At 40.0% G+C, this 26,454-nt stretch overlaps 1 protein-coding gene and 1 non-coding gene across 5 annotated transcripts; one reads left to right on the forward strand and one right to left on the reverse strand.

The window, feature by feature from the left end:
- Positions 1–3,261: 3,261 nt before the first annotated feature.
- Positions 3,262–25,740, forward strand: SERBP1 (SERPINE1 mRNA binding protein 1). 4 transcript variants are annotated; one of them, XM_030823163.1, is made up of 8 exons: positions 3,262–3,735; positions 7,419–7,569; positions 8,494–8,634; positions 8,736–8,825; positions 9,395–9,517; positions 13,540–13,717; positions 18,699–18,872; positions 20,766–25,740. In XM_030823163.1, the coding sequence occupies exons 1-8, from the start codon at positions 3,423–3,425 to the stop codon at positions 20,820–20,822; spliced, it is 1,227 nt and encodes a 408-aa protein (XP_030679023.1). In that variant the 5' UTR covers positions 3,262–3,422; the 3' UTR covers positions 20,823–25,740. The 4 variants fall into 4 exon arrangements, with proteins under 4 accessions (XP_030679023.1, XP_030679025.1, XP_030679024.1 ...); XM_030823165.1 differs by having other exon boundaries at positions 9,440–9,517; XM_030823164.1 differs by having other exon boundaries at positions 8,754–8,825.
- On the reverse strand, positions 16,721–16,822 carry LOC115837736. Its single transcript, XR_004032795.1, has one exon. It is a non-coding gene; the product is annotated as a U6 spliceosomal RNA (small nuclear RNA).
- Positions 25,741–26,454: the final 714 nt, after the last annotated feature.

Below are 26,454 nucleotides of genomic sequence, written 5' to 3' on the forward strand. Positions count from 1 at the left end.
AGGACTTTTTCCTCTTCCATGTTAACACTGGGTGCCCAGGCTGTAAGGTCAGACTGCCACTCTTTCAGTCAATGTGAATTTGGGAGGGGCACTTAACCTCAGGCTCCCTATCTATAAAAAGGGGATAGAGGTAGTAATACTTTTTACTTCATAATGTCATTCTGAAAATTAAAGGATATAATGCATGTAAAGTATTTAATACTTAGCAGCGTCTAGTGCATAATAAATGCGCAAACTGTACTACAGTAGGCCCGGTGCAGTGGCTCACACCTGTAATTCCAACACTTTGGGAGGCCAAGATGGGTGGATCACTTGAGGTCAGGCGTTCAAGACCAACCTGGCCAACATGGGGAAACCCTGTCTAAATACAAAATTTTAGCTAAATACAAAAATTTAGCCGGGTGCGGTGGCACAGGCCTGTAATCCCAGCTACTCTGGAGGCTGAGGCAGGAGAATCACCTGAACATGGGTACAAAAAAACGTAGTACAGCAATTGTTAGTTATTACTACTATTTGTAGCAACAATAACAGGGGTTTGAGATTATTAAGAAATGAATGAAAGCAGATTATAATGTGGCTGAGAATTGAGTACTGTATTAGCATCCTGAAAGTAAATGAAGGCAGGAAGGAAGGAAATATAATACTGTTTCTCCATTTTGTTAACATTAGGCAACTATATCGGATATTTAATCATGGTTTTCAGCATTTATTGCTAGAAAACCCTTGTAGATAAGACTGTGAAGTTTCATGAATATTTTTCAGAGAAGAAGATGTGATTCAAATATTGCTACAGAGATGACATTTGAGGCCACATGTCTACTCAGTGATATCGTCTGACACTTGTTGCTTTTATAAATCATTTCTTTAATTTGAATAATAGTGTCTTCCAGGAAATTTCTCGTCCCTTGAGGTTTATTTGGCTGATGTTCTCCTATTGAGAGTAGCAAGAACTTTTAGATATTTTAATAGTTAATATTAAGAAATTAATATTTCAACTTTGTAGAATAAAGGAAACTTAGTTATAAAATAACGATTGAGAGATGTGAAAGACCACCTTGAGCTTTATTTGTATACTTTAAAAATGGCCTTTAAAACTTTTTGGAAATATAGAAGATTCTCCCCTTTTCTCCAAATGCTTATTCATAACATTTTTATGTAATCTTAATAGGTAAATTCTCTGAAGAGCATAAATGAACCTCATAAATTCATAGCCAGAAAATTCCTCTACGCATAGCTTATTTTCAAATATTCTTATTGTAATAATGCTTGGCGGTCACGAAGATCTGTTTGGGCAAACCAGCAATCCTTAATGGAGGAGAAAAATGAATAACAACAGGCCTGCCCCACCCCCCAGATTGTGGCAGGAGTAGTTAACTTACTTAAGCTCTTTGTTTTCATTTTCTTAATCTTAAAACAGGAGTAATAACTTTTTTTTTGCGGGGGGGAGGTATGGAGTAATAACTTTCTTATAGAGTTGATGTAAGGTTTAAAGGAGATCACATATGTAAAGTGCACAAAGCACACACTAAAACATCACGTTGTAGTATGAATATTGTTACTGTGGCCGTGGCCAGAAAGAGGTAAGAAGAGGAGCTTTCGCAGATGTCTCAAAGATGCAGATAGTCTCAAAGATGCAACAGCCCGTGAAGAGAGAGAATCTGTCAAAATGTGGAGATCTTCTACAGTGCACTTGAGCTATTTCAAAAAGGTGGGAAGAGTATGGTCAAAAGCTCCTTGTCTGGTAGGTGCCACAGAGCCAGAGCCTGTGGAAGGGAGGATGAGATAGGGGGTGTGTTTGAGGTTGGGCGGGGGGCGTGTAGGACTGAGGCAGCAGGGAAATAAGTGACTGAGGAACAGGGGAGGATTGAGAAACAAGAAAACCAGGAGGCTTGCTGCCACATGTATGTAATATGACTCGTGTCTTCTATTTTCCCTGCTAAGGAATTGATTTAAAATCTGCTCGGAAATGGATGATTACATTCCACCATGTTACATACCCTGACATGCAACAATGTTTAAATTATATCGGAAATTTAAAAATTGGACTGCTTTCTATCAGGGCAGAGTCCGAATTAAAGAGCTGATGTCCAGTCTCCTAGTGTCACTAGCACTTACAGAGGTGTGAATTTGGTAAATCATTTAATCTCTTAGGTGGTTTCAGCATTTGTGAAAAGAGGCAAACTATTTGCCTGACAAAACGTTGAGTTCAAGGTTATTCATAGCTCCTGCCAAATAAGCGATGCATTTGCTATTTTGTGTTAACGGAAAAGAACCTAAAAAACTACGATATATTTAAACACGGTGCTACCAAATGTGCTTAAATACGCAAATTGTATTCTTTTAATGAATTTTAATATTCTCAACTAGCATCAATGCTGTCATTATTGACTTCAATATTTCCCTCCCCTCACCGCAACTCCTAGCACACATGCACTCGAAATGTTCTAAAATGTTCTGTATTGAGCGCATGTGACTAACACCACAGCCACCTAAGCCCTGACTTGCCGGACAAGAACGGACAATTAATTGGAATGACTGTAACAGCGTTTCTATCAACAGTGTTTCCTGGAGGCTTGCCCCGCGTCTAGCGCTGCACCGTCAGGAGTTAACCACTCCTACGACACCGGCCGCCACACGGTGAGAAGCCCGGGAGAGACGCGCCACGCTCCCATGTGATCGTTTCACTTGTCTTTTTGGTTAGTTCTGCTACCCTAGTTCACGCCCCCGCGAGAGGAAACGTATTTCCCCTCACATTAGACAGAAGAGCCCCGATTCACCGCGCAGGCTGACGGAGGGCCACTCCAGCAACTGAGCAGCGCGGTCCTGGCACAGGCAGGGTCCAGCCTACCCGCGGCCGGCGCGGCGCCTCAGCAACACCCCCTCCCCCGGAAGTTTGTGCGTCTCAGATGTAAGGTCTGGGAGTCACCTTGACCCTCCTGGAGCGGTGGGGAAAGTTAGCCCTGAGCCCGAGGGGGCGTGAGTGAAACCAAAGAGCACTTTCGCGAGTCAGTTACGCCGTCACATTTTTTTGGTTTCAGGGTAGCTGAAGACCCAGAGAGTTTAAGGGTGGCCAGAGCAGGTGGCAGGACTCCGCCCACCACCACGCTTCCCTTCCTTCAGCTCGCACGCTTCGCTCCCTTCGTGGGGTCCCGCCTCTCAGGCGCGCGCGAAGAGTTGTCGCGCAGTTCATCCTGGGAATTGTAGTCCAGACGCAGAGAGTCGCCCCAGGAGAAATGACTCTGGCCTACATACCCCACAATGCCTTGCGGCGCTGGCCGCTCCCGGATGTGTGCCTGGCGCCGGAAGAGAAGACGGCCCCCCTCTCTCGGCCCGGCCATCTTGTGGGAAGAGCTGAAGCAGGCGCTCTTGGCTCGGCGCGGCCCGCTGCAATCCGTGGAGGAACGCGCCGCCGAGCCACCATCATGCCTGGGCACTTACAGGAAGGCTTCGGCTGCGTGGTCACCAACCGATTCGACCAGTTATTTGACGACGAATCGGACCCCTTCGAGGTGCTGAAGGCAGCGGAGAACAAGAAAAAAGAAGCCGGCGGGGGCGGCGTTGGGGGCCCAGGGGCCAAGAGCGCAGCTCAGGCCGCGGCCCAGACCAACTCCAACGCGGCAGGCAAACAGCTGCGCAAGGAGTCCCAGAAAGACCGCAAGAACCCGCTGCCCCCCAGCGTTGGCGTGGTTGACAAGAAAGAGGAGACGCAGCCGCCCGTGGCGCTTAAGAAAGAAGGTAAAGCAGGGGCAGAATGTGGGGGAGACTGGGATGGAGGGAAGGAGCGAGGGGGCTGCCGGCTGCCACTTGTTTCTGGAGCTCCGACGGTCCGCGGGAGACTTTGCCGCCTATTTTCTCACGTTTCTTCACGCGACAAAAGCCAGGTCCTGCGAAGGTGCCAGGAGCGTGGTAGCCCCAAGTTCGAGCCACCGCCGGCGAGGTTCTCGGGGCCACCCCTTCCCGCCTCAGGTTGTGAGCAGAGGAGCGTGGTCGGAGATGAGCTGCTCCTCGAGCGCGCCCGGGGTCCTGGGAGGCTGTTGCCTTCCCGCCGGATTCCTTGGCGGGCGAGCGCGTGGACCGAGGTGCGGGGAAGCCGGCCGCTCACCGAAGCTTTCCGTAGTTACGGAGGAGCTTGGGGTCCACCGCTGCTTGCCGCGCAGAGCTGCTCCTTTGAGGTGCTGTTGTTTCAGGCTCCCGTCCTGCCATCTTGTCCCACGACGGCGCGGAGTATCCCCGCTGAAAAGCAGGGTGTCGTTCCAGGCCGTCAGGCGTGTGGAGTGAGCTGCAGTTTGGGGTGCAGCATGTCCCTTATTGTTTCTCCTCCCCCTCTCAACTGTTGGGACTTTCTCATAACTTGCTGGGGTGAGTCGAGCCGTTGGGAAATGGAGGAGTTTGGCCACACTCGGTTAAGCAGGAGCGGGAATTATGAATGAAGACTGGTGATTGCAGGACATCCCGAGGAACGTCCTCGAGTCACGATCCTCTCTCTCGACTCCCCAGACTGAATCTTCCACGTGGTGGGGTCTGGGCCTCGTGGGCGAAGTGAGTGCAGAGGCTGTCACAGCGTTAGTCGCAGCAGAACTCTTGAGAGTTTGCGCCTTTTTTCCCCCCACACGTGCCTGAAGCATGGTCAGAGTTTCACTGGCGGTTAATAGTTGCTTCCAGGGCACTGTGAGTTTCACAGGATTGTCTGGATTTTTGCATTCTCGTTACCAGTTTGTTGCGGGTGAAAAAGAAAAAGAGCAAGTAGTTCGGAGATAAGAACGTGCATGATCAATGGCAAGCAGGTGTCGGACCTGAGGTCTGAATCTTGAAAGCTGCATTTATATGTTGAAAGTTGAAATTACCCCTTCCTGCCACGTGCTTCTCTGAAAGGAGTTGTTTCTCGTTAGCTTTAGTTGAATTCTGTAACATTCAACTAATTTTAAAAATCAAAACACTTTTCTCGTCGTAGGATTTGTTTTAGGAGGTTTTTTTTTTTTTTTTGAGGACTTTTGTGAGGCTTGGAATGAAGAACCTCGGTCCTAGGTGGTGAATAAAAGAAAATAATTAATTCTTGTGGTAAAATTATAGGTTGAGGAAAAATACAGTTGGAGTAATAGAAAGCATGTTCATCACTTAGGCCAAGTATCTCTTCAGCCAGTTAGGCTTTATGGCAATCTAGCACAATTAAATAAATCATTTAATTCGTGTGTTAAGTAACGCTGACTTGTGTAATTATTTAAACTATGCTTAAGCTTAAGAAAGTACAAGAAAAAGTTGAATCTGACGAGTAATGTGTACCAGTTAGATGTGTTCACTCATTTTGAATGTTCAAAACATGAAGCATGGTTTAAATGCCTGAGTTATTTTGATCATGAAGCCCATCTATGAAATAAGCTCTTACCTGAAAAGTAGTATTTTAAGTTACAAATGTGGGGAATGATTTCATGAAGTTAGAACCAAGACTTAAGTTCACCATTCAGTAAGTCTTTCCATGGGAAAACTATTTCACTTTAGCAGTCGGCATTTTCCTTAGGTCAGTATTTCAGAGCACTCTTATTAAGTTGCATAAAATACAAGCATGTAAAATACAGGAAAAGTGTTGACTGGACAATACCCGTTTTGAGATTCTACTGTCCTGTTCACTGGGAATAAATCTGTAAACAAAGTCGCTGGAAGGTTAACCTGATTGTGTTCTGTGATTTTGCTACCACATCATGACATAATGCTTGACATACTTTAGACAGATATTTAATATTTATGTTTTATGAGTTAATTTTGTAGATTCTCTTGCCCATTTGAAGAACTTGAGAATTGACAGCAGAATGTCATTGAGAGTGTAGACCAGGGATTTTCTAAAAAAGAATGAATGCCTTGAAACTAGTGCAGTTAGTGAGCTTGGAAGTTATGGATAAGTATATCAAAAGAAGCTTGCATTTTTAAATGTCAGTCTTTTTCATTAGATGAGTTTTAATACGTTTTTAAGATTCTGTAAACTTGATATTGGGTGGGGACGCCAACTATTGTTCACTTGGGTGTGTTTGGCTTGGATATTATTGCAAGGACTGGCTCCATAACTCCACCCCAGTAAACTTTATTACTGATGACATTTATTTAAATACCTTGGTGTAAGGTCTAACGTTTGTAGTCTATCTTGAGTATTTGCAGGGAATGAACTTCAAAATTCTATTGAAGAGATTGATAGTTCTGTTTGGCTCCAGTTACAGGCAGTAGAACAACTGGGTGTGTCCTGATGGTGTTCTGCTTTCTTAGAAAGAACCAAAGTGAAGCAGCTTAAGGTCTTGTAAAACCAATTCCTCACCTGCTTTATGACTTTGTCAGAAATTGGGAATTAGAGCATACCGACAATCTTAAAGTCATTAATTTAACCATCCATTGATCCTCATGGGCACCAATAATTTAAATTGGTTGCCTTTGTGGGGTTTCAGACATTACAGGAAAAAAGTAGTAAAGGGGGAAATTAGTAAATGCTTCAGCTATCACTTAGTGTCACAAGTTTCTTATTTCTTACATATTGCTTAAAAGGAGTCTTAACGTGTGTGTGTTTGGTTTTTAAAGATTCTTTGAAAATAAAGATAGTTGTTAGGGCATATTTTTTAGAGGACTCTCTCCATGCATAATAAGTAACTGTTTCCTAACTTGGAAGTACTTAGGGATGTGGGAGTGTGTACAAACATATATACCCTTATATGCTATAAATTTTTAAACTTTAATAGGGAAAGATGGCCCTTTTTGTGTGCCTGTAGCTAAGAAGACCAAAAGATGACACTTTTTCTGGTTAAATGGCTGTTTTAAACTGAGGTGATGTTCTCTAATTAACCTAAATGCCATATTTTCCTTTCAGATTTGTAATTTCATAGAATTATGAGTCTTAATTGCATTTATTTTTTCAGATTAAATAGAATAACATAGTGTGGCCCTCACTTTTGTGAGGGGCCATATCTAGTGAGAGTGTTGATTTGCTTGGTTATTTATGAATGGCTGCTGGTATTTTCTTTGGTATTTTAAAAGCCAAAATGTATTGCTTGCCTAAAATTTTTTAAATTTAAAACTTTTTATTAAGAGACTGGTATCTTGGAAAGTGACGGGAATAATGGTTGCCCAAATGATTTCCAAGTCAGTTATAGAAAATGCTTTTGAGGGGGAGAACTTGGCAAACTAAATAGAAGTTTAAAACAAATTTATTGTTTTTATTTTATGTATGTATTTAATAGTCGGTGGTATGGATTGGAAGGTTTATTGTCTTTAAATGGCAGTTTTCTTAAGGTACTTTGTTACACATTAGAGTTGCCCGGTGTTTGCTTTTTTCCAACAGGAAACGGTAGTGGATTGGAAGAGAAGCAGCTTTTGACAGTCCAGGCCTAAACTTTTTGGATTGCAAAAATAATTTGCTCATGCAGGTTATCTTATTGTTTTAGGAATAAGACGAGTTGGAAGAAGACCTGATCAACAACTTCAGGGTGAAGGGAAAATAATTGATAGAAGACCAGAAAGGCGACCACCTCGTGAACGAAGATTCGAAAAGCCACTTGAAGAAAAGGGTGAAGGAGGCGAATTTTCAGTTGATAGGTAAGTTGTTTTTTGTTTTTGAGCCAGGTCTAGCACAAACTAGGTCTAACGTGTAGGCTGGAGCGCAGTGGTGCAAGCTTAGCTCACTACAGCCTCTGCTTCCTGGGCTCAGGCGATCCTCTCATCTCAGTCTCCTCCTGAGTAACGGACTACAAGGTCACGCCACCACACTTTGCTGATTTTTTTGTAGAGCTGAGGTCTCACTATATATATTGCATTGGTTGGTCTTGAGCTCCTGTGCTCAAGCTATCCTCCTGCAGTATTGGGATTACAAGCGTGAACCAAAAAAGTCTTCATATTTTGTTAACTTTATGGAGTCACATCTTAATGTTAAGCTATAAATTGGGCCTAATTGCCAGGTAGCAGTCTGGCTAATTGTTTCTCTTAGTTTTACACAGAAACATCTGTATGTGTGCATTGTTAAGTTTTAGATCTTTGGGTAACGGTTCAAACTTAGGTCTCTTGTAATGGACACACTTTGTTGAATTGATAACCAGTTTCTTTTTCTTGCTCTCTCCAGATACAGAGTTAAGAGGAAAATACTGTTAGTTGAAGGAAAATACTGTTGGTTTATTGTTCATAGCAAAATAAATTACTTATGCAAGTTAGATGTGTTTAATTTTTAAGTGTATTGGTAAATAGTGATGGACTGGATTAGATGTGCAATGAATAGCAGTGGAAAAGTATAGGGTGCACTGGTAGTAATGCTTTAGAGTGCTAAAATAGTTTTCTTTTTCTGGGAGGCTGTCTTGTTCTGGTTTCCTTTATGTTTAGAAATAGACTATTTTGAATTTTCTGAAGCGTATGTATTTAACTGTTGGTTTTTGAGCCAGTAAACATGTTCTCTATTTTTGATCTTTTGGGTGAATTTTCCTCATTTCTTCTGGAAACCATGGAAGTATAATTTATTTGTTTGTATTATAGACCGATTATTGACCGACCTATTCGAGGTCGTGGTGGTCTTGGAAGAGGTCGAGGGGGCCGTGGACGTGGAATGGGCCGAGGAGATGGATTTGATTCTCGTGGCAAACGTGAATTTGATAGGCATAGTGGAAGTGATAGATCGTAAGTCTTACTGGTTTTTATTTTACTTTAATATTTTAATCTAATAAACAAACTTTGAATTTCTAGAACTAAAGAGTGTTATGTTAACTCAGTTTTGTTAGTTCTTTTTCACATTACAGTGGCCTGAAGCACGAGGACAAACGTGGAGGTAGCGGATCTCACAACTGGGGAACTGTCAAAGACGAATTAACGTTGGTATTCTGATTTTTTAAAAAATTCTATACCTAACTAGAGGTTAATCCATACCTCTGTCAAATTTTACTTGTCTCTGAGATAAGAATGAATGCTCTCCTCTGAGAGTTACTATATTACAAGATAATGTCTTATGGGATGGGTTTGGGTTATAGTGTATTGAATGACCGGTTTTTTATACTTCGATATATTTGTTACTCATTTTTTTTTTCCCCATATGTATTTGTAGCTTTTCCTGAAACTCCACAATAAGGTTATTTGGGTATTCTGATTATCTTAGTGTCCTTAATAGTTCCTGTTCTAGCTTTTAACTTTGTTGTCATTACAAAATTTGATAAGCTAGTAAAGCTTCATTTTATAATTAACTGCCTTGTTCTGTTACTTTTTAAGTATGAAGTATATGAACTAACTAAATAGTTTATATTGTTTACTTTTCGTCTTCTTCTGGGGAGTGTATTTAGTAGGAAAGGAGTTAGAGAATGTGAGGGCTTATGGTATTTTTGTATGAAGAACTTTTCAGCTACATGTAAATGGACCTAGATGCCTTTCTTTTTCTTTCTTTCCTTAGAGAGTCCCCCAAATACATTCAGAAACAAATATCTTATAATTACAGTGACTTGGATCAATCAAATGTGACTGAGGAAACACCTGAAGGTGAAGAACATCATCCAGTGGCAGACACTGAAAATAAGTAAGTGGTTTTACGTGTAATAGTAATGACCCCGAATTGAAAGCACTGGAGTTTTGCCAATAAGATAACCCATAGATTTAATGCTGTTACTTGATGGCTTTTTGTTTTTGACAAGGGAGACTTATTGTACCCTCATCCCTCAAAGAGTATTTAAAAGAATGCTTTTTTTTTTCTTTTTTTAATAGAGACAGGGTCTCATTATATTGCCTAGGCAGGTCTCGAATTCCTGGGCTCAAGCGTTCCTCCTGCCTTGGCCTCCCAAAGTGCTGGGATTACAGGCATGAGCCACTGCACCCAGCCCTTAAAAGAGTGCTTTATGTGTATATATTTGACTCTAATGCTTTGAAAAATAGAATATTTTAATGTGGTTATTTCTGTTTGATTAGTCATTTTACCATTGTCATACAACAGTACAAATTTTACTTTGAGATAGTTAAAACTAGAAAATGTGGCCATTTTAAGATTAGTTCTATCTTGAAGTTATTTCCAATGTAGAATTTGGAACATAGCATTACTGGCCTGTTTTTAAATGTATGAAGAGAGCAAAGATCAGAGTATGTTATTCACTATCATTTTTTTTTTTCTTTTTTTGAGGCAGGGTTTCATTCTGTTGCCCAGGCTGGAGTGCAGTAGAGTGATCTTGGCTCACTGCACCCTCCGCCTCCTGGGCTCAAATGATCGTTCCACTTCAGCCTCCTAAGTAGCTGGGACTATAGGTGCCTGCCACCAGGCCCGGCTAATTTTTGTATTTTTAGTAGAGACAGGGTTTCACCATTTTGCCCAGGCTGGTCTTCAACTCCTGAGCTCAGGCAAGCCACCCACCTTGGCCTCCCAAAGTGCTGGGATTACAGGCGGGAGCCACCTTGCTTGGCCCTTCACTAACTGTTTTTTTTTTTTGGTGAGATGGAGTTCGCTCTTGTTGCTTAGGCTGGAGTGTAGTGGCGCTATCGGCTCACTGCAACCTCCGCCTCTCGGGTTCAAGTGATTCTCCTGCCTCAGCCTCCGGAGCAGCTGGGATTACAGGCACCCGCCACGATGCCTGGTTAATTTTTAAAATTTTTTAGACTAGCTGGCCAGGCTGGTCTCGAACTCCTGACCTCGGTGATCCACCCTCCTTGGCCTCCCAAAGTGCTGGGATTACAGGCTTGAGCCACCACACCCGGCCTTTCACTAGCTTTTAAAATTACATGGTTTTTTTGTTTTGTTTTGTTTTGTTTTTGAGACATTCTCTCTCTGTTGCCCAGGCTGAAGTACAGTGGCCCTATCTCGGCTCACTGCAACCTCCGCCCCCTGGGTTCAAACGATTCTTCTGCCTCGGCCTCCTGAGTAACTGGAATTACAAGCGTACATCACCACGCCCAGCTAATTTTTTGTATTTTTAGTAAAGACAGGATTTCACCATGTTGGCCAGGCTGGTCTCGAACTCCTGACCTCAGGTGATGTGTCTGCCTTGGCCTTCCAAAGTGCTGGGATTATGGGCACGAGCCACTGCACCTGACCTAAAATCATGTTTACTTTGCCAGTTATTTGTTACAGTATTTTGGTTTAAAGTCTTGGATTACGGGTTATTTAGGACAGTGATTCCTAATCAGAAGCATATTCAAGTTAGTTTGGGGTTGGGAGGGGCAGATGCTTTCTAAACTTTTTCTTTTTTCTTTTCTTTTTTTTTTTTTTTTTTTTTGAGATGGAGTTTTGCTCTTGTTGCCCATGCTGGAGTGCAATGGCGTGATCTCGGCTCACTGCAACCTCTGCCTCCAGGGTTCAAGCAATTCTCCTGCCTCAGCTCCTGAGTAGCTGGGATTACAGGCATGTGCCACCATGCCCGGCTAATTTTGTATTTTTAGTAGAGATGGGGTTTCTCCATGTTGGTCAGGCTGATCTCGAACTCTGACCTCAGGTGATCTGCCCTCCGCGGCCTCCCAACGTGCTGGGATTACAGGTGTGAGCCGCCGCACCTTAAACTTTTTCTTTTCTTCAGGAAGAATTTGCTCGTACGGTGAGCACTGTTAATGATGGGAGTATCGTATTCCGTGGATTTGTTGGGATAAGGAAAAATGATATACTATTGGAGGGAGTAGATAAAAATACATGGTATTGGGTGATGTTTTGAACTTGGTAATAAAAATCTATGCAAAACTATAATGGAATCATAATTTTGCATGATAAACAATGAAATTGTGATTGGTGCCTTAACAAATGAACCCGATGCAACGTTAAGTTTCTCATAGTGGTCAACACAACTTTTTTTTGTTTGTTTTCTTTGAGACGCCATCTCCTGTCTCCCATGCTAGGGTGCAGTGGCGCGATTTTGGCCATTCTGAAGTTCAAGCGATTCTCCTGCCTCAGCCTCCCGAGTACTGGGACTACAGGCATGCTCCACCATGCCCGGCTAATTTTTGTATTTTCAGTAGAGACATGGTTACATCATGTTGGCCAGGCTGGTCTTGAACTCCTGGCCTCAAGTGATCCTTCCGCCTTGGCCTCCCACAATGCTGGGATTACAGGTGTGAGCCAGTGCGTCCAACCACAACTGTTTAATAGAGCCCATGTTCAATCACTCAGAGTGATCTGCAAAGATTATAACTGTTTACCAAAAGGTACTAATGTATTGATAGGCTATTGGTAGCAAATCCTTAGCGCAGTGCCCAGGGGTGAAATTGAGGGTGTTTGGTTTAAAAAAAATAATTATCCATCACATTAGAACAGTCTCTAATCTTACTCCAGACTAGGGGAGAATCTGGGCATAGCATATGGAAGTATAAATTTAAGGAAGACAACATTGGCTGACTTTGTTTAACTAACTTATATATAGCTTCCAGAGCTTCTGTTTGGTTTTTATTTAATCCTTGCAGTAATTCCTGAAAGGTAGGTGTCATGCCTCCATGATATCATAAAAGGTGTGCTAAGTTCTGTTCCTGGCTGTGTCATAACATATGGGTAACCAGGACTTTTTTTTATATTCTTAGATTTCTCATCTGTAAAATGACTAGGTGGACTCAGTACCCAAGATCCCAAGATCCTGTCAATTCAATATAAACTTGCTCTAGGAAGTTTTGTTTTTTTTTTTTTTGCAGCATAAATGTAACCGGAGGAACTTTTAAGATAGCATTTGTCAAACAGTAAAGGGCAGCATCCAGGGAGATATTTGAGCTCTAAGGCTAACTGAATCACCTGCTATCTTTGGAAAGAAGCAGGGCTCCCCAAATAGCAAATGACTTGTTTGGTGACAATTGCAAATTGAGATTATACTAAAATAATGGATCCTTAGGCCTGTGCTTTGTTTCTGTAAAAAGAGGAAAGGATCATATTCTATAGTTATGACCTGAGAATTATATTTGGAAATAAATGGTTTAGTATTAAATAATGAAACCAGTGTGTGTTTGTGGATAGTTCTATTAGTAGTGAATCCATGGCCTCCTTTCCATATACAGGTTGGTTTGAAAATTGGAGTATAAGGATTTTAGGATTTGTAGAAACACGGCTATTGTTTTGATTTGCTCTAAGTGCTAGTTGCTGAAACAAAGCATAGAGGAACAGTTCTTTTATATTCCAAAATTTGAACCCTGGTTGCTGACAGACATCCTAGAGGATTACCTTCTTGTATGTTATTAAGAGTTACATATTGTGGGAATTATGGAAATTAAAAATGTGGTTTAGGAGAAGATAGGCTGAGGATTTTACATAAGAGGGTAGTTTTTAAACAAGGTAGTGTTTTTAAGAAATGTATATTTTAGTATTGGTAAAGCCAGTTCTAGATTGTATTACTGATAAATGATCATTTAAGAGTTCATAAGTATGAATTCCACATTCCTTGTCTATACTTTAATCAGCAAACACTGAATTCCTGGTCTCTACCAAGTTGCTTAGTTACATAGGAAACTAGGATACCCTCATCCTTGGATAATCTTTCTCTAAAAGATTACAAGGTTAACTTTCTTAATTAAAGTCATAAATTTGAAATACTTTCAAAGTAAATGATATCAGCTCTCTACCAGGTATAAAACTTGAAAACCTTTTCACAGGGAGAATGAAGTTGAAGAGGTAAAAGAGGAGGGTCCAAAAGAGATGACTTTGGATGAGTGGAAGGCTATTCAAAATAAGGACCGGGCAAAAGTAGAATTTAATATCCGAAAACCAAATGAAGGTGCTGATGGGCAGTGGAAGAAGGGATTTGTTCTTCATAAATCAAAGAGTGAAGAGGTAAAACTAAGTTTTGTTGTGTTTGAAAATGTTCGGATGTGACTTGAATTGTATTTATAATTTTTGTTTTAAAATTTCAACGTGGGTTGTCTATAAAAAAAGCTTTACATAGGATCATTTGGGGCAGATAATTTGTTTTATAAGGAAAATAAACTGTATTATCACATATTCTAAGAAATTTAGTCCTTTGATCAATTCATAATTATGTTTTATGTGGTAGAGTTGCTTTTTCCTAAAAAGCTGTTAGTGGAGTATCGTGTAATTATTGGTGTTCAGAAATATGATAGTTCTTTTCAAAGTTGTGGTTGTATTTTTGAAATCTTGCCAAACGGGATCATTAAAGGGTTGTGGTATTACGGTGTTAGGTTGAAATCTTGACATTTTCATATGGTTTAACCTAAAATGTAAGTGACTTCATTTAGAATTCAACTTTGGAAACTGTCTGCCTATACCATATATAATGGCCAGGACACTCAGTAAATGGTAATATGCATTTTGTCTAAGGAATGACGGCTTTGAAAACCAAAGTATATGTGGGTTTTACTTGAGAAACATGGAAACTAGTGAAAATACAGTTGACTTGTTGAACAACATGAGGGTGCTAGGGGCACTGACCCCGCAGATCAATGCACGTGTAACCTTTGGCTCTTCCAAAACTTAACTACTAATAACCTGTTGACTGAAAGTCTTAGTGATAACATAACCAGTTAACGCATTTTGTATGTTGCGTATTATATACTGTGTTTTTACAGTAAAGTAAGCTAAATAAAATGTTGAGAAAATATATTTACTGTTCATTAAGTGGAACTGCATCATCACAAAGGTCTTTATTTTGGATAGAAAGAAAAGGGGTTGGGCTTGCTTGTCTCAAGACTGACAGAGGCAGAATGTTCAAAGCCAAGTTGTTCAAGGGTCAGCTGTATTAGAGTAAGTCACATTGATGGCTTTTGATTTGGTAGCTTCCGTTTAAGCTTGGGGGTGTGTTCTTAGAGGAATGTTTCAGTGCCACTTCCTGTTTGGCTTTAAAAACTCATACAAGCCCTAACTATATTATTTCTTCTCCTAAATTCATTTTGTCTATCAGCTTCCTTTAACCTTTTGACATTTGTGTTTGATTTATTCATATCATAAATTGGGCTGTGCCAGAAATCCAGACTGTGAGTTTTATCATCCTAAGGTAAAGTTAAATTAAAATATTGTGAGGGCAAACCCTTTCAATAAGGTATTAGTTATTTTTATTTTTTTTGAGACAGAGTCTGGCTCTGTCGCCCAGGCTGGAATGCAGTGGCACCATCTCTGCTTACCACAACCTCCACCTCCCGGATTCAAACAGTTCTTTTTTTTTTTTTTTTTTTTTTTTTTTTTGAGACTGAGTCTCGCTCTGTCTCCCAGGCTGGAGTGCAGTGGCGCGATCTCGGCTCACCGCAAGCTCCGCCTCCTGGGTTCACGCCATTCTCCCGCCTCAGCCTCTCCGAGTAGCTGGGACTACAGGCGCCCGCCACCACGCCCGGCTAATTTTTTTTTTTGTATTTTTAGTAGAGACGGGGTTTCACCGTGGTCTCGATCTCCTGGCCTCGTGATCCGCCCGCCTCGGCCTCCCAAAGTGCTGGGATTACAAGCGTGAGCCACCGCGCCCGGCCTTCAAACAGTTCTTGTGTCTCAGCCTCCTCAGTAGCTGGGATTACGGACACTTGCCACCACGCCTGGATAATGTTTGTATTTTTAGTAGGGATGAGGTTTCATCATGTTGGCCAGGCTGGTCTTGAATTCCTGGCCTCAGTGATCCACCTGCCTCACCCTCCCAAAGTGCTGGGATTATAGACGTGTGCCACCATGCCCAGCCGATAAGCATAATTTTTTAAACTGCAAAATGGCTATAAGACAGACTTGGAAACATTTTAAAATAAAATGGAGGTTAAAAAGATTAAAAGTTTTTTTTAGGTTTAGAACATTTACTCCATATGAGTAGTAAATGAGGACATTGTCTTTTTTAAGTCCTGTAGAAAAAAAACTGCATTAGAACACGTGGTTTCGGCCAGGCGCAGTGGCTCACGCCTGTAATCCCAGCACTTTTGGGAGACTGAGGCGGGTGGATCACCTGAGGTCGGGAGTTCAAGACCAGTCTGACCAACATGGAGAAACCCCGTCTCTACTAAAGATACAAAATTAGCCTGGTGTGGTGGTGCATTCCTGTAATCCCAGCTACTCAGGAGGCTGAGGCAGGAGAATCACTTGAACCTGAGAGGCAGAAGTTGCAGTGACCTGAGATCACACCACTGCACTCCAGCCTGGGCGACAGAGCAAGACTCTCAAAAAAAAAAAAAAAAGACAAACTCTTTAACTTTCACATATCTTCATTCTCGTGACAAATGTGAGGTAGTTAAGGGGAAGGAAGAAACTATTTACAAATGGAGAACTGTGTTACCGTGTTATTGACAGAGCTCAGAGTTTCTGTTTTCTGCTTCTCATTCTGAGTGCTCTAGAAAAAAGGTCGGACACAGTGGCTTACACCTGTAATCCCAGCACTTTGGGAGGCTGAGGCGGGCAGATTGTTGAGTTGAAAGTTGGAGACCAGCCTGGGCAACATGGCAAAACCCTGTTTCTACAAAAAATACAAAAATCATCTGGATGTGGTTGCACGCACCTGTGGTCTCAGTTACCTGGGAGGCTGAGGCGGGAGAGGATCACTTGAGCCCAGGAGGCAGAGGTTGCAGTGAGCCAAGATCGCATCACTGCATTCCAACCTAGTTGACGGAGCAAGACTGTCTCAAAAAAAAAAAAAAGGAAAAAAGAAAAGGATCCCCCCCCCGCCCCACCACCCCCTGCCCTGACTTTATCCCAGTACAGTTGCTTGTTATCTGCAGGGCCAGGTATCGTTCCAGGACCCAGAGATACTAAAATTTTCAGATGCTCAAGTCCATTATATAAAATGGCATAGTATCTGCATATAGCCTAAACACATTTTCCCTATACTTTATTTTTTATTGTTTCTTTTTTTTAATTTAAAATATAGAACAATTTACAGTTTTGCATGTCATCCTTGTGGGGATCATGCTAATCTTTGTATTGTTCCACTTTTAGTATATATGCTGCCAAAGTGAGCACTCCCTCATACACTTTGAGACAAGGTCTTGCTCTGTCATGTAGGCTGGAATGCAGTAGCATGGTCCCAGCTTACTGCAGCCTCAGCTTCCCCGTGCTCAAGCGATCCTTCTAGCTCAGCCTTCTGAGTAGCTGGAACTACACACCTGTGCCAACTCCTGGACTCAAGCAGCTGTTCTGCCTATGCCTCCCAGAGTGCTGGGATTACAAGTGTCAGCCACCACACCTGGCCTGCTTTTTATTGTTATATGGTTGGTTGGATTTATTTTTTTCTGAATATTTTCGATCTGTGGTTTGCAATAAATTGAAAGCATTGGTTTGAAATAGCAAACATTTAAAAATCACATAGTTAGTATATATAATTGATTCTAATTTGCTGGTGTTTTGTGAATTTGTTTTTATGTTTCTAGCCTCCTTTAAAATTTGTATTAGAACATTCTGTTGCCTTACAGTGTGTTGGTGTGGTACAAAGGAGTGACATTTAATACTAGTATGAGTTGATGTAAGGGGTGAAAACATGGATAAAAACACAAAAATTTATTTGTACTTTAAAGGCTAGTTATTAACAGCTGTAATATTTTTTAAGTTGAGTCTAATGGAATTGTAATAGTACAAGTTCTAATGAAAGAACAAAATGTTCTTTATCCCTTTGGAAAAGAAGATTTCTTACATGTATTTAGGAAAAGAAAGCTGTACTTTCAAGTCTTATAAGCACAGTTTTCAATTACAAGATTAAAACCCATCCCAAGCGTACAAGAAGACATCAGGATGGAGCAGTGTAGAATTGTCTGGCTTACTGCTTTTTTCCCCCAGACTGGGTCATGTATCTTAAACACAAATAGAAAAGAGGATCTGGATTTCACAAACATGACTTCATTTTTAAGAAGTTTCTAGCTGGGCATGGTGGCTCATGCCTGTAGTCCCAGCACTTTGGAAGGCCAAGGCCAGCGGATCGCTTGAGCCTAGGAGTTTGAGACCAGCCTGAGCAACACTGCGAAAACCTGTCTATAAAAAATACAAAAAAAAATTAGCCAGGCGTCATGGCATGTGCCTATAGTCCTAGCTACTTGGGAGGCTGAGGTGGGAGGATCGCTTGAGCCTGGGAGGTGGAGGTTGCAATAAACCCAGATTGTGCCACTGCACTCCAGCCTGGGTGACAGAGCGAGACCCTGTCTCAAAAAAAGGTTCCTGTGACACATTTAAGGTGTGGTTTTATTTGTGCATAGCTTTACAAGATTCCCCTCTTTATGTAAAGTGTGTAGTGTTTCACTTGAATTTGTAGCTCTCCAATTTGTGTAGAAAAACATAATGGTTGTATATTAACAGAAAATGCTTCTGAGAAATTTATATGTAATAAGAGCTTTACCCTAGTTGTAGTTGGAAGAGTGTAGAACAGAGGTTTTCTTTTTGAGTGTTCTTTTTTAACTTCAATGTTAGTGCTAGTAGTAACCTTATATGTCATCTCTCCAGAGGTCTTCATCAAGGATTCACATTGGAGTCCTGATCTGAAGGGCATATTTAAAATGTACTTGTCCAGATTTCACTGCTAAAGATTATGATTCAGTAGGTCTAGGATGGGCTTCAGCCATTTGGGTTGATTGTGATAGCATACATGTCTTTAGTTGAGGACTGCTGATATTACCTGCAATTTTGAGATAGCGAAAAGTGAAGGAAATTCTTCCTCCAGGATCACTATAGCTGAGCCCTAGCTTGTTACCTGTGGAGGCAGTGAGACATTTGTTCACAGAAAGTACAGTTTGGATTTTTGGGTTTTTTTGTTGTTGTTGTTTTGTTTTTTTTAGAAGAAAGCTCATTATTTAGAAATTTTGCAATGTTACTTTTCTACCAATAACCCAATCATCTTCACTTACATTTTTAGGCTCATGCTGAAGATTCGGTTATGGACCATCATTTCCGGAAGCCAGCAAATGATATAACGTCTCAGCTGGAGATCAATTTTGGAGACCTTGGCCGCCCAGGACGTGGCGGCAGGGGAGGACGAGGTGGACGTGGGCGTGGTGGCCGCCCAAACCGTGGCAGCAGGACCGACAAGGTAATTTAAGACTTTCTTTTCCTTTTACATAATTTAAGAACCTCTTGTAAGTCACTGGCTGGGTCAGACTTATAAGTCATTTTTGGGAACATAAGAAGTAGAAGTAGTAGCAGTGTCTTTAAGAAACCGCATGTTAGGTTATATTTTTGTTTAAAGCACTTAAATGCCTTTTTGTGTAGTGCTGTTAGTGGTGTTAAGTTACCACCCTTTTGAGTTCTTCCTAGGTGCCGGTCGTGGTGCTGGGCTAGGCATTTTTTGTACTTAATGTCATTTAATTCTTGTTATTGTGAAGACATTCTCATTTTCCAGATGAGAAAATTCTGGTATAGTGAATCAGGTTAACTCTTGGCCTTTGCTAAGGCTTACCTGAAAACCAATCTGTTCACTTTGATAATTCCTAACTGCTTTTTAGGTCTCCACTTAATAACCATTGTGTTCCTTGTATAATTCCTCTTGTGACACTCATGATTGTTGACACTTTTTTCTTTTACTAGACTCTTCTGTGAGAGCTGGGATTCATTTTTGGCTTCCTTTCTATAATCTCTCCAATGCCTTGAACAGTATGTGGCACAAAACAAGTTCTTAGAGAAATATTTTGATGAATTCCCAAGTAATTGATAGATATGAACTCAGATCTGATGCTTGGAAACAACCATAATGTCCTCCTAAATTCTCAACACCTTACACACCAATTTGGGGACCCACCTGCTTGATTGAGTCTGTTTTTGGTGATTTTAAGGGTAACATCGTTGCCGTGTAATGATACTTTGTTCCTCCAAGACCAATCTTTTTTTTTTTTTTTTTTAAGGTGGTGGTTGTGTTTATGGGCTTTTCCCATACTTTCTTTTTTTATTTTAGTTCTGTTATTTATACTTTAGGCTATAAAGAGCAGTTTGGACTCCTTTTTTCAGACTTTTAACCTTGATGGTTATTGCTACTTAAATATTAGTTTCTTAGCATGCTTTCACATTGATGCCATTCTTATTTAGCAAGTGGAAAAAGTATAAGAATACTGAACAATGCGAATTCACATACATAATTGCTTGTGAATCTACTCGTATGGTTTATTGGAAAAAGTAAAACAACTGGGCTGGGCGCACTGGCTCACGCCTGTAATCCCAGTACTTTGGGAGGTCGGGGTGAACAGATCACCTGAGGTTGGGAATTTGAGACCAGCCTGGCCAACATTGTGAAACCCTGTCTCATTAGCTGGGTGTGGTGGTACACCCCTGTAACCTAGCTACTTGGGAGGCTGAGGCACAAGAATCACCTGAACCCAGGAGGTGGAGGTTGCAGTGAACTGAGATTATGCTACTGCACTCCATCCTGGGCAACAGAGTAAGACTGTCTCCAAAAAAAAGAGAAAAAGAAAACAACCCATCCTATTACTCTGGAATGAAAATAGATCTTGGTAGAAGTTTAGACAGGGCTCATTGCAAATATATGCAGTTTTTTTCTGATCCATAATTTTGTCTTGATACATTTTACCTAGAATTTTAATAGTAGGCTTTTTTTTTTTTTTTTTTTTTGCGATGGAGTCTCACTCTGTTGCCCAGGCTGGAGTGCAGTGGCACAGTCTCGGCTCACTGCAACCCTCGCCTCCTAGGTTCAAGTGATTCTCCTGCCTCAGCTTCTTGAGTAGCTGGGATAACAGGTGCCCGCCACCACACCCAGCTAATTGTTTATATTTTTAGTAGAGACAGGGTATCACCATGTTGGCCAGGCTGGTCTCAAACTCCTGACCTCAGGTGATCCACCCGCCTTGGCCTCCCAAAGTGCTGGGATTACAGGTGTGAGCCACCGTGCCTGGCCAACAGTAAGATTTTTTTAGAGTTCTGTCTTAATGTAGACACTAGCTAACAATGTAATTTAATTTTGGTTTTTCTTTTTCAGTCAAGTGCTTCTGCTCCTGATGTGGATGACCCAGAGGCATTCCCAGCTCTGGCTTAACTGGATGCCATAAGACAACCCTGGTTCCTTTGTGAACCCTTCTGTTCAAAGCTTTTGCATGCTTAAGGATTCCAAACGACTAAGAAATTAAAAAAAAAAAAGACTGTCATTCATACCATTCACACCTAAAGACTGAATTTTATCTGTTTTAAAAATGAACTTCTCTCGCTACACAGAAGTAACAAATATGGTAGTCAGTTTTGTATTTAGAAATGTATTGGTAGCAGGGATGTTTTCATAATTTTCAGAGATTATGCATTCTTCATGAATACTTTTGTATTGCTGCTTGCAAATATGCATTTCCAAACTTGAAATATAGGTGTGAACAGTGTGTACCAGTTTAAAGCTTTCACTTCATTTGTGTTTTTTAATTAAGGATTTAGAAGTTCCCCCAATTACAAACTGGTTTTAAATATTGGACATACTGGTTTTAATACCTGCTTTGCATATTCACACATGGTCAACTGGGACATGTTAAACTTTGATTCGTCAAATTTTATGCTGTGTGGAATACTAACTATATGTATTTTAACTTAGTTTTAATATTTTCATTTTTGGGGAAAAATCTTTTTTCACTTCTCATAATAGCTGTTATATATATATGCTAAATCTTTATATACAGAAATATCAGTACTTGAACAAATTCAAAGCACATTTGGTTTGTTAACCCTTGCTCCTTGCATGGCTCATTAGGTTCAAATTATAACTGATTTACATTTTCAGCTATATTTACTTTTTAAATGCGTGAGTTTCCCATTTTAAAATCTAAACTAGACATCTTAATTGGTGAAAGTTGTTTAAACTACTTACTGTTGGTAGGCACATCCTGTCAAGTGAAGTAGTTTTATAGGTATGGGTTTTTTCTCCCCCTCCACCAGGGTGGGTGGAATAAGTTGATTTGGCCAATGTGTAATATTTAAACTGTTCTGTAAAATAAGTGGCCATTTGGTATGATTTCTGTGTGTGAAAGGTCCCAAAATCAAAATGGTACATCCATAATCAGCAACCATTTAACCCTTCCTTGTTCTAAAACAAAAACCAAAGGGCACTGGTTGGTAGGGTGAGGCGGGGGAGTATTTTAATTTTTGGAATTTGGGAAGCAGACAGCTTTACTTTGTAAGGTTGGAACAGCAGCACTATACATGAAATATAAACCAAAAACCTTTACTGTTTCTAAATTTCCTAGATTGCTATTATTTGGTTGTAAGTTGAGTATTCCACAGAAAGTGGTAATTATCTCTTCTGTCTTCCTCCATTAGAAAATTAGGTTAATAATGGATTCCTATAATGGGAGCATCACCACTTATTAAAACACACATAGAATGATGAATAAAAAAAGTTTTCTAGGATTGTCTTTTATTCTGCCACATTTATTGATAAACAGTGAAGGAATTTTAAAAAAATTTTTAAGAATCGTTTGTCACGTCATTTTTAGAAATGTTCTGCCTGTATGTGGTAATGTCCCGTTTTAAAAGTATTGGGCATCTTCAATCTTAAATATTTCTATTTAGCTGATTGATTCTCACATATACTTCTAAAAGAAATTTTATGTTATAAGAGTTACTTTTTGGATAAGACTTATTAATCTCAGTTACCTACTATTCTGACATTTTAGGAAGGAGGTAATTGTTTTTAAATGATGGATAAACTTGTGCTGGTGTTTTGGATCTTATGATGCTGAGCATGTTCTGCACTGGTGCTAATGTCTAATATAATTTTATGTTTACACACATACGTGCTACCCAGAGATTAATTTAGTCCATATGAACTATTGACCCCTCTTGAGATGGCAACATACGCACTCCTAAATCAGTGTGTTTAGACTTTTCAAGTATCTAACTCATTTCCAAACATGTACCATGTTTTATAAACCTCTTGATTTCCAGCAACATACTATAGAAAACACCTGCTACTCAAGACACAACTTCTTCTCAGTGTCATCCATTGCTGTCGTGAGAGACAACATAGCAATATCTGGTATGTTGCAAGCTTTCAAGATAGCCTGAACTTAAAAAGTTGGTGCATTAGTTGTATCTGATGGATATAAATTTGCCTCCTAGTTCACTTTGTGTCAAGAGCTAAAACTGTGAACCTAACTTTCTCTTATTGGTGGGTAATAACTGAAAATAAAGATTTATTTTCATGCTCACTTCTTAAAAGTCATAAAAACCATCAAATAGGATCATGTTTATTGTCATGTGTTTCCTGGTTTCTGACCTGTGTGCACACCCCTGTGTGTTTATAATTTTTAAATTGAATTTTATATGGGGTTTTTATTTGCTAAAAACTAGGCTGTCGAATCACATTTGGGAAGGGTACTTACCTTAATGACTAATGACTTAATTGGAAAAGTTGAATTCTTGTAAAATACAAAATCCAAGGACTTCTTGGATTTAATCTAATTGTCACTTCTTCGCAGATCACTTTTTTCATAATGAAAGTTAAGCATACTGAATGCTACTTTTGATTGACAAACTGGCTATAATAGTCTAGGGGAAAAATCCCTAAACAGGTACAGATTCCTGAAGTAGTGGTGGCAGCTGATGTTTCAGTGAACTTTTATCTTGATGTGTTTAAATGGAAGTAATGCCAGAGCTGACATTTTTAAGGCACTTTTACAGCTTGTATTGAAATGATTGGAGACCTGGTTTCTTTATTAGCTATTTTGAGACCTGTGGAGTTATGCAAGAATTTTTAAAAGTGGCACCATATACATCTAGTTAGTTCCTTTACTCTTATTTTTTAAATAAAAGTAGGACACATCATTTCCAGGGTTGTAAATATATTTGGGGCTTGTTTTTGGTATGGGTTTAAAAGGAGGATATTAAGTATTCATTCTAATTTTGTTATTTTTCTAATTGCCAGAGATGGTTGCACTGAAATAAAAATAGGGAGTTGCATACAAAGCCTAAATGTGTATTGGATTTCGAAAATGCTAGGTTGGTGCAATTACTTTTGTACCAACCTAACGTGTCTTTAGGAAAGTACCGTCGTGTGGAAGGAAACAACAGGTATTAAAAGGTTCAAAGGAATGAGAAATAGGAAGTTGCTAGAACCTAACTGATGTTGACTTTAAAGGTAAGATTGTTCAGGTATATTAGTGGACATCTAGTCCAGTGGGATAGCAAATTCCAGGGATCTCAGGTGCATGCAATTCTACTTTCTAAAGTAAACACTTAGAAAATAGATTATAACCCAGACGTTTTGGATTATACTGAGACAAATACGTAAATAAGTTTTAGCAAGTCTGAACGTGTACAAGCCAGATCTTCAGGTTAACTAAGAAAAGCCCAGAAACTTCATTATTTACTGTGCTTTGTATGGCATAACTGGTAACAAGGCAGTAAAATGATACATATTTCAACTGGACCGTAGTAATTAAATGATTCATCAGTATCGTTTGCAAGATAATTGGCAGGTTGAGTTAATAGTAAGTGGCAGCTTCCCAGAAATTTGGGTTATTTGGCCTAAGCTGTGCCCTGGGATTACCTCTTCATCTTCCTTGACCTAAGTTCGAATTTGGAGGTTATGTGAAGTGATCGAAATAAATCTTTCAGGCAGAGGAAGTCGGTAATTTCAAGAATATAGAGAAAACAAGGTAATCTAAGCATGAGAAGCTTAAGTTTAGGAAATGGTTAGCATATAAATGGCTAAGCCATCAAGATTTTGGCCACAGATGAAAATATGAACATTGGAAATGAGTGCCGTTTAAATAAGATGCTATATGTAAGCCAGGGGTCAGCAAAGTTCAGCCTGTGACCTGTTTTTTTTTTTTTTTTTCTGTGTGTGTGTATGCATCCCCGAGTTAAGAATGGTTTTTAGGCTTGTATAGGATTAAAAAAAAAAAAAAGCCCACAAAAAAAAATGTAGGCAGCCCAGCATAAGATACCGCCCTTCACAGAAATGTTTGCTGACCCTGGAGCTGTCACTCTCAGGTTATGAGTTTGGTTTTTTTGAAACAGTCTGGCTCCGTCACCCAGGCTGGAGTGCGGTGGCATGATCTCAGGTCACTACAGCCTCCACCTCCCGGGTTCAAGCAATTCCGCCTCAGCCTCCCGAATAGCTGGGATTACAGGTGTGCACCACCACACCCAGCTAATTTTACAGGTGTACACCACCACACCCAAGAATCACTTGAACCCGGAGGTGGAGGTTGCAGTGAGCCAAGATCATAGCACTGCACTCCAGTCTGGGTGACACACACTGTTTCTCAAAAATAAAAGTTTAGTTCTAGGTACAAATTAAGTGGTCTACCCAACAGGAAGCTGTGAAATTAGAAGTAATTTTAAAGCAAACTTTACACCTCTATATAATCAAAGTAAGGGCAAGGTAAAACTTGTTAGTAAAACATGGTTTTTTTTTTAGCCTGCAACATAAAATATATTCTGAAAGCTGTTAAGGGGTGTATAGTCTGTTACAAAAATACCATGATTATAGTTTAGTATTTCACATTTAGTGACTTTCAGATCCCTTTGTGTAAGTCCTTTGTGTTGTGCAAAGAGGTTTTTCTATGAGATGAAAATTATGAACATTTCATATAGGTAAATAAACTCCATAGGTAGAGCTGAGGCAGAAATTAATGGCTCCTGGAGACTGCATCTTTTTTTTTTTTTTTTTTTTTGAGCTTAGAATTCCCATTTGGACAGAATTTAGCTTTTGTGCTATTGATTGCTTCTGTACTAAACTGGCAGCCAATTGTTCACTTCTAAATGGAAGGGAAAAAATTACCCACACAAGTTAGAAAATGATTTACCAAATTATTTTTTTGAGTTTGTATATACTGTTTTAAATCAGTAATGTTTGTTCCTTTTGCTGCCTATTTGGAAGTATGTGGCAATTCCTAGTGCTCTCGTATGACATTACTCTTCTTGAGACTTGTATATGCAAGAAAGTATATATAAAAGATACCTGGTGGTAACTTCGTATCTGAGTTCTGATTCATTATGGACTTTCAGAAATCGATTTAGATAATTGGTTCATACTAGGTGCTCAATCACTGTCACCTTGTGTGGCTTCGTTCCTTAAATAGTTGCTTTAGGTGTTACTGGGTAGAAGCATGGAAAATGAAGGGCTAATATTAAGGATTTTTATGTGTTACTGAGTAGGGAAAATGGGAAGTAGCTTATCTTTGGACAGTTGTATTACTTTGCACTAATCACCTTGTTTGCAGTTGTAGCTGATTCAGTTCTAGATTTTAGGACCAAAAAGATCTCTAATTTAAAGAAACGGTTTTTATATACCTAGAATGAAGATTCTGTTTAAAGTGGTCTTGGTTAACTTGGTTCTTGACGTTTGCCTAAAATTTTGTTGGATTGGGACTAAAATGTTCTATTAGCCAATGAGTAACGTCCAAGTAAATTTTTGTTTTATTTTGGGAACTTTTTATCGAATTCTTTGTTTTACACGTAACGCACAAAGAAATGTTGCTTCATATGGCAGCTGCACTTTGAGAGTACTAAGATAAGCACGTGTTTAGACGTTGTCAGAGTGCTCTGACTGCTGGGGTTCTTTTGGAAAGAAATGGACTGAAAGTGGGTCGGTTTTGTATTTTTCCCATTACATGACAACATGTTTAGGCCTTCTTGATTGGTGAACTAAACACATATCTTTGTTTAGAGATAAGACAATTAGT

This window comes from Nomascus leucogenys, chromosome 12 (assembly GCF_006542625.1).
Source record: "Nomascus leucogenys isolate Asia chromosome 12, Asia_NLE_v1, whole genome shotgun sequence".
NCBI classification, from domain to species: domain Eukaryota; kingdom Metazoa; phylum Chordata; class Mammalia; order Primates; family Hylobatidae; genus Nomascus; species Nomascus leucogenys.